Raw genomic sequence first — 7,664 nt, 5'->3', positions numbered from 1 at the left:
GCGAAAAAGTTGATGCCACTTTTAAACCGAATTCCATTGAATTTCATTGGCCGGAATGATGTTTGCGTCCCTGCGAATCATCTCTTAATAATTAATTGGCGGAATTGGAATTGCGGAAAACATTTGAACGGTTGTTCATGTAATATCGCTTCGGCCATCATCGGTTTATCGGCGAAAAAGCGAGTCTCAGGATCTCACGTATTCCAAGTATAGCGACTGTATCGTACAAACAGAAAATGACAATCATATTCGATTGCGGAGCTACGCCGAATATTGAAATTTTCCAATTCTAGAACGTAAATTTCTTTGACCTGTCGTGTGTAAGTAAGTAAGTACCTGTCGTCGATCGATAACGTCGACCGTATTATTCTTCCCATCGAATGTTTTCCTTCGTCCACTTTGTCGTGTTGTTTGTCGCTTCTTCCATTTTTCACCTATATTCCCTTCTCTTTATTTCTTCCATCCTTCTTCCTAAAAATTCCATCTTTACCGTTCCGATTTTACACAGTACAACGGCTGTGAACCGTTTAAAAGGTGAAACGATCGTAGCCCCCTTTTCGATGCAGACGAAAGCGTGATAATACCGTGGGGTGACTGTAAGACTGAGGAACTGTCGCGAGTGTATTGCTACTTATCGTTAGATACGATACAATACGATACGATATACCAGTAACGGTTGAAAAGAAACGGGACCTCGTGGTAGGCATGTACCGAAGATCGACTGCATCGAAATCTAATGCGAGCAATTCGCCGTTTACGATCAATTACGATGTTCCCATTGTCATTATTGTTATCATTGTATTCTGTAATTTTCTATGTGTAAATGCGAATACACGCAACGAGTAACGTGCTCAATAGATTTCCTATCGAGATTAGGTGTCGAACGCGATCGATCATTCTCCGTGATATCTTTCGCAACTGACTTCCTTTCTCGACTAACTTTAGTCCGTTCTTCGATCGTCCGTTCTCGTTATTAAGTATGTATATTTCGTGTATCTCTTTCGAAGGATGTACTATAATAAAAACGATGCTACTTGATTTAATGTATCTTCCACCTTGTTTACGTCGTTTCGGATACTACAGGTTAACAAGAGGCACGAACAAAGTAATCGTTAATGAAACGAAACGCGAAATTTGTGAATGAAATATTGAATAGCGAAGAGCTACTGGGCTACAGCAGGAGGGATAACCGGTGAAACGCTGGACATGCGGCTTCGCTTCCCTAACCAAAATTCGCGTATCACGAAACAGTGCGCGAGTGTGTCGTACGTTTGATGAAACGAGTATCTGAACGAATAACCTTATCGTATTAATTATAAGGAACAACAGCGACAATAACAGAAAGGATGAACCAGTTGGAAGACTACGCGGAACCCTGCACATCGAACAGCGGAACATGTAGGTTATGCCTTCGCGTAGAAAATCGTTTAATATCGATATTTGACGACGGAGAAACCTCGAAACAGTTGCGTTCTCGCATTCGAGATTGCTGCCCCATAAGGGTAAGTAGTTTCCCCATACCTTTTACGTTACAATTTTTATTCTTTCTTTCTTCACCGCTTCATCGATCACTGCTTTTTTCTTCTTCTTTTTCATTTCTCGTCCTTTTACATGTTTGATACATGATGCTTTTATACGTAATTACATATATATATACACATGGTACGCTTTTATGACGCACTATTCGTCTATAGCTTTTTTATATATATGCATATATTTGGATTAGCTGTTCGAAGACGACAGACTGCCAAAGACGATTTGTCGCGAATGCGAAGGGAAGATAGCCGTTACATTCGAATTTCGCGAACAATGCAGAAGATCGGACCGCGTCTTAAGATTACGATACGAATCGTGCCGCGCAAACAAATCAGTTTCTATAAATGAATCCAATTGGAAAATCGGTTCGGTAAGTAAGAGTAATATACTTAATCAATATTGTGTAAGTTTAATGCAAGTTATTTTTGGAAACTCTGGGAAAGCACCGATTAAAAAATTACTTGGTAATTATATAGAAAGCGGATTTTAATGCTTTTCTAATGTGTCGCGATTGCAGGATCGCAACATTGCAAAGCATGCGTGTACTACGAGACCCGAAACGACCGACTCGAAAGCGCAAAGTACATTCGAAGAAAAACAGGAGGAAAATTCGAATTCAACGCATCTTTGGCGAAAAGCGGAAATCGTATGTGGCGAAGATGCAAAAACAGATGGAAAGACGATGGCGACATTGTCACGACGTCAGCGTGTCGAACGATGTCACGCTGAAGAAAGAAAAAGCGAAAACAACGAGGAAAATCGCGTGTCGAAAGAAAGCGGTGGCGATGACGATGGCGGTGGCGGTAACGTGTTTAACGTGCAAAGTTACGGTGATACTGCGACGTCCATGACGATGCAAGTACGGTATCTATGCGACATTTGCAGTAAAACGTTTGCCTCGAAATCTGGACTGCGATTTCACTTGAAATCGCACAATGCCGTAAAGTCTTATCCCTGTCGATACTGTGGCAAAAGATTCGTGATTCCCAGTTACACGAAGAGACACGAGAAAATTCACGCGGGTGACAAACGGTTCGTCTGTCAGTTTTGTAGCGCGACGTTCGCCTCTTCGAACGGTTTAAAATATCATTTGAGACTGCATTCCGGCGAGGCAAATTATCATTGTGAAATTTGTGGCAAGTCTTTTTATCGACACAAATATTTAAAGGAACACGTATTTACTCACACGGGAGAAAAACCATATGTTTGTAAGGCATGTGGTGCTTCCTATGCAAGTTCTGGCAGCTTGTTCGTTCATAAGAAACGATGTAAGAATAAGTAAAAGATATAAGTAAAATAAATAATATATATATAACGTATAATATATTATATATATATATTACACGTGTGTATAAAAGAACGATAATCTGTGACCCGACCCCACTGAATTTTATCGGGATCGGTACCGCATTCCGATACTATGATTCGAATCCTGATGATGATAATGATAATGATGCATATTAAAGAGCAAATTCGTTTCTTACGCATTGATGCAAAGGAAAGGGGGATTTCACAACTTGCGCAAGATAGTAGCGTAAGATGCACAATGGTTAAAGTAGTAAAGATGTAAACACCAGAGGAAAAAGTAATTTATTTATTTCGTACAAGGGAATAATTAACTGTTATCGTATCGAAATAACAGTTTTCTAGAACGCTAGATGGCGATGTCTGGTTTGACTCGCGATTATTTTCGTAGACGATTATACATATAGGGGTATATAAACGTTGAAATAGCTGGAACGAAGAATATTTTCCAAGGGACAAAGTCGCGAATAATAACGGCGATAATAATTAAAGAGGTAGCGTACCCGGGCGATCTATCGTTTAAGTTCGAGTATGTGGACCGCTTACGAGCAAACGAGCAGCTGCGATGCGACGATTAACAAAAGTCTTTGGTATGGAAAAAAAGGTGCTTCGATATCGAATCGAATCGAATCGAATCGAATCGAATCGAATCAAGTAAAACGCTATCGAGATCGACAATCAGAGTTTCTGCGTAAAGACATTTCCGATGATGCGATCGACATCCATCGATTGGTGTCCGATCGAAACCACGTAAGACCTAGGGAATATTTGCCGTTGAGGTTGGCGTGTTGACATCGACTAAACCACCACCCACCGCGATAGTTTCTCGCGCAATGAGTCGTGCTAGCGTCCATGTCTCGATCTTTCGCGCTGAATGACATACCGTTCTGATAGGAGAGAGCGTCAGTTGCGTTTCCGGAATACCCGTAGACATCTAACCTGTAACCGGTCTCCTCAGATTCGACTCTGAACGACTGATATTCCGCGCGCCAACGTTCTCCGTAAATGTCCAACATGTCGATTCGAAGGCTGGTGCAGTTGTCACCGTGATTGGTCAGCCTGTGAAGGATTTCGTTGCCGATCCAATACTCACTAACCGGAGAGCCGAACCCGACCGAATAATCGTTCCAGTTTCGATCAAAGTCGAGAGTCCCATCGATACGACGCGCTATTACCATCCAACCTCCGCGACAAAACACCAACATCGGTCTGCCTCCTTTGCCTGCTTCCGAAAGTCGCAGCCCGTCCATAGGTTCGTTCGCGGTCGTTTGTTCGCAATCGCCCGTCAAATTCTTCCCAATTAAATGATACCGATCCTCCAGGTGTTCGAAACTCGAGAACAACGAGTTGTCGGACGACAACGACGACGACGACGATGACGAGATGGTGGTAGTAGTTGTGGTTGTGCTTGTGGTTATGGTATCCGACGCGATACTCGACAAGTATCTCTGAAAATCAGTCGTCGAATGGATACCGTTTAATCGATCGATCGCCTCTTGTTGCTTGTCGCTCCTCTCTTGAAGCTTAGACGCGCTTACGCTTAACGCTTGCACGGTGCGACGTAAATTGCTTAGCTCTTCCCTGGTTAACGAAAGTTCAGCCGCTTTTCGAGCGGCATTTACATCGAGCCGTGTCAATTCTCTCCTCGCGAACGAGTTGTTCGTTTCCATAACGTCCTCGAGAGTTCGTAACGAGTCGATCAGTCGCGAGCCAAGCGATTCGTTCACTTTCTTCGTGAAAAATCCATTCTCGGTAATATTTGAAATTTTGCGGGACAATTCAACGTGACCCTTTTCCAAGCTTTTTATTCGTTTGCTCAAACTCGTCCATTCTTGATTCTCGTACGTGGCGATACGCTTTTCCAACGACGCTCGTCTCCGAGCCGACAACAAAATTTTACGCTCCAGACTCTTTAAACGATCGTCCAGCCGCGTTCGATGCCCCTCCTGCTTCCTTTTCCAATATCCATGTTTTCTCGCGAACCTGCGCCGAGGGGATCGTACACTGTACGACGCGGCAGCTGTAGTCTCGCGATCGCTATCCCTTGTAACCATTCCACTAAAATACGACGATACCGCTGCCGCCGTTGTTCTCGTCTTCCTTTCCGCTTCCTCTTCTCCTGGTCCTCCTCCGTTACGTTGAGTCATCGAATTTGCCACATTAGCGGAAAACGATTCGCATCTAAGAGATTTTACCTCAATTTGCATGGAATTCAACTGAAATTCAAATTATATCGTGTCATTAAACGTTACTATCAATTAGTTTCGTGTTATTATCCGCGTAACGTAGTTCTACACGCTTCAATAGTGTTCGTTCTAGAGTAGACGAAAATCTGTCAGGAATTTGCGGAGAATCGTATAGAGGAAAAGAGGCGATAGCGAGAGGCAGGATACAGGAGAAGATATAGGAAATAAAAGGGACTGAGAGAAAGGGACCGATGAAAATGAACCCAATAGCCAAGCAAAACAAAGACGAAAGTTTTGAAGAGCAGCTGCAGAACGATGGAACGATCTGCCACTGAAATCGATTTGGATTGGCTGGCGCACGGAGCGGCTGGAAACAGCAGGTGTTTCGGTTTGTCGGCATTCTACGTGCACGATGGACGCGATATATGTATAATACTTACGTACATCGAATTACTGAGTTTCTGCAGCTGTCTTAAAAGGAGGTAACTAAGTGTATGTATATGAGTACTTACAGCGCACAACCATTTGCGATCAGGGATACGACGAGAAAGGGGTGGGGTTGGTAGGAAGGGAAGAAGATGGCGAGAGAAAAAGGAAGAGAAAAAAGGAAAGGAAAGGAATAGAAAGAGTGGCAGATGCGCGTGCGATCGATCGGGCACGAGCAGGTGGCCACGCGGCGAACGCAAGAATGAACAGGATGGCAGAATGGAAAAAGAGAGAAAAAGAAAAATGTAAAGCTCGGGAGAAAGTGGAAGTGGAAAGGAGAAGGATGAAAAAAAGAGGACGCTGCAACGTTACCTGACTGGCAATGTCGGCGCAGGTGCGAAACAACAGACTAAAGCGTTCCTTCATCGCAGCGATATCAACGCGAATCGTTCCGAGAATCGCTTCGATTTTGGCGATTCTGCCGCCGAGATTTCCAATTCCTCTTCCAACCGCAGCTACGTCTCCCTTCAACAGAGATAGCTCGCCTTTCATTCTCGATCTCTCGGCAAATTCTTCGCTCGCGTTTCTTGTACGAAGAACTTGGGCAACTTCGCCTTGAAGTTCGGTCACCGCGCTTCCTAGCCATCTCACTCGCAACCTTTCGTTTTTCGCCTCGTTCCCGTTACCGCCACGTAGAGAGATCACTTCCTTTCTGAGAACGAGAACACACCACCACCAGAGCAGAGATCCTGCTCGTTAATTGGAAATCGACCAGCTATGGAGCGCACGATGCAACAACAACAAACCAACAAACATTTTCTTTTACCTCAGTTGTTTGATTTCGTTCTTTAGAACGAACAACTCTGTATTTTTCTCGATCGCACGCTTCAAGCTTGCCTCGAGAGCGTTGTAATCCTGTTGTCGATGATCGAGAAGAGCGTTTACTTGTTCCCGTAGCGACCTGATAGCATCGGAAACATTTTCATCGCCGCAAATTTCTTTCCGGGTAATAATCGCAACCAACGTTACGCACAACAGCCAATCTTTCCTATTCATAATTCGACTGATCGCGTTATTAGCATCGAACGTGAAACAGCATCGGCCAACTACAAGGATCTCTTTCGTTATTAGATATGACCTGCGGATCGGCGCGACGATAATTTTTTTTCTTTTGCGATCGTCAAACGTCGAACGTAACCGACTCGACCACCAAAACCTCACTGGCTTAACCGACAGCCGCCCTACCAGTTTTATATCGTCCTTCCCATGAAAGGTTGGGGGTAGAGAGCACAAGGAGCAGGTGTCCGCTTGCTAACGCAGTCAACGTGCTCCATGGCCATGCATTGTCTCGTGCCTGCAAGCTGTGCCGCCTTCGTCACACCGTTACCGATCCTTTACCACTCCACATTCTTCGGTTCGTCGAAATCTTCACGAATCATTAACGGCGTTCCACTCATCGATTAAGAAATTATATTTCCACATGGCCATACATTGCGGGTCAATTTCATTACCGCGCGTCGAATTTCGTCGTAAGACGGTTAATGAAAACAGGAAAAGTAAATCGAGTCAGAGAAAACTTGTATATATACGTATCTCATTTCCTTTGGTGTCCGTTTTTATGTACGTAAATCAGAGGATAATAGTTTATTTAAAATACAACTGTTACCCTGATAGAATCTAAAATTTGTATACTTTTACTGGAAATATGCACGATCCCGCACTTACGCACTTTTCAGTTGCGGTCTCGAGTCTAGTATTACATATGTATATTACAAACACCGATGTGATTCAATGCATCGTCACTCTCACGTGTCATCTCTACTTTGATCGAACAATCAGTTTCCAAAGCTAAAAGCATTTCTTTTGATTCGTCAAGAGCCTAACGTAATCCTCGAATGTAATCTTTCAATTGCTACATCCTTCAACTCGCACCATCTATCGTCATATTCTCGATATCCGTTGCGCTTTATCGGAAGACGCTAAGGGCAAGAACGTTAATAGACGATCGAACAATATAACTTTGCCGACGAAAAAATATATATCCTACTTAATGGAACACGGTCGTTACCGTGGTGGAGCACACACCCACCTCCTTTTAATAAATTACGATAACATATATATATATATTATATATATATTATATATAACTGTTATATATTATAACTATATATATTATATATATATATATTATATATATTATAACTGTTGGCA

The 7,664-nt window shown here is 43.1% G+C and overlaps 2 protein-coding genes across 2 annotated transcripts in view; one reads left to right on the top strand and one right to left on the bottom strand.

Moving 5' to 3' along the window:
* LOC100748435 (zinc finger protein 14-like) overlaps window positions 1-2,852 on the top strand; it is an 80,923-nt gene extending 78,071 nt beyond the window's left edge. The window contains exons 3-5 of the mRNA XM_033319176.1: window positions 1,302-1,502; window positions 1,727-1,906; window positions 2,054-2,852. Of these exons, the coding sequence (XP_033175067.1) occupies window positions 1,347-1,502; window positions 1,727-1,906; window positions 2,054-2,818 (1,101 nt within the window). The 5' untranslated portion in view covers window positions 1,302-1,346 and the 3' untranslated portion in view covers window positions 2,819-2,852. The remainder of the gene's footprint in view (window positions 1-1,301; window positions 1,503-1,726; window positions 1,907-2,053) is intronic.
* A 251-nt stretch (window positions 2,853-3,103) lies between these two features.
* On the bottom strand, window positions 3,104-7,614 carry LOC100740762 (protein scabrous-like). The gene is made up of 3 exons (XM_003484597.4): window positions 6,280-7,614; window positions 5,826-6,165; window positions 3,104-5,057 (listed from the first exon to the last, which is right to left on the bottom strand). Exons 1-3 carry the CDS (start codon window positions 6,507-6,509, stop codon window positions 3,504-3,506), a joined length of 2,124 nt encoding a protein of 707 aa, XP_003484645.1. The 5' UTR covers window positions 6,510-7,614; the 3' UTR covers window positions 3,104-3,503.
* Window positions 7,615-7,664: the final 50 nt, after the last annotated feature.

Source organism: Bombus impatiens, unplaced genomic scaffold, assembly GCF_000188095.3.
Source record: "Bombus impatiens unplaced genomic scaffold, BIMP_2.2 scf_0019, whole genome shotgun sequence".
NCBI classification, from domain to species: Eukaryota; Metazoa; Arthropoda; class Insecta; order Hymenoptera; family Apidae; genus Bombus; species Bombus impatiens.
This window is presented reverse-complemented; position numbering and strand designations above follow the sequence as displayed.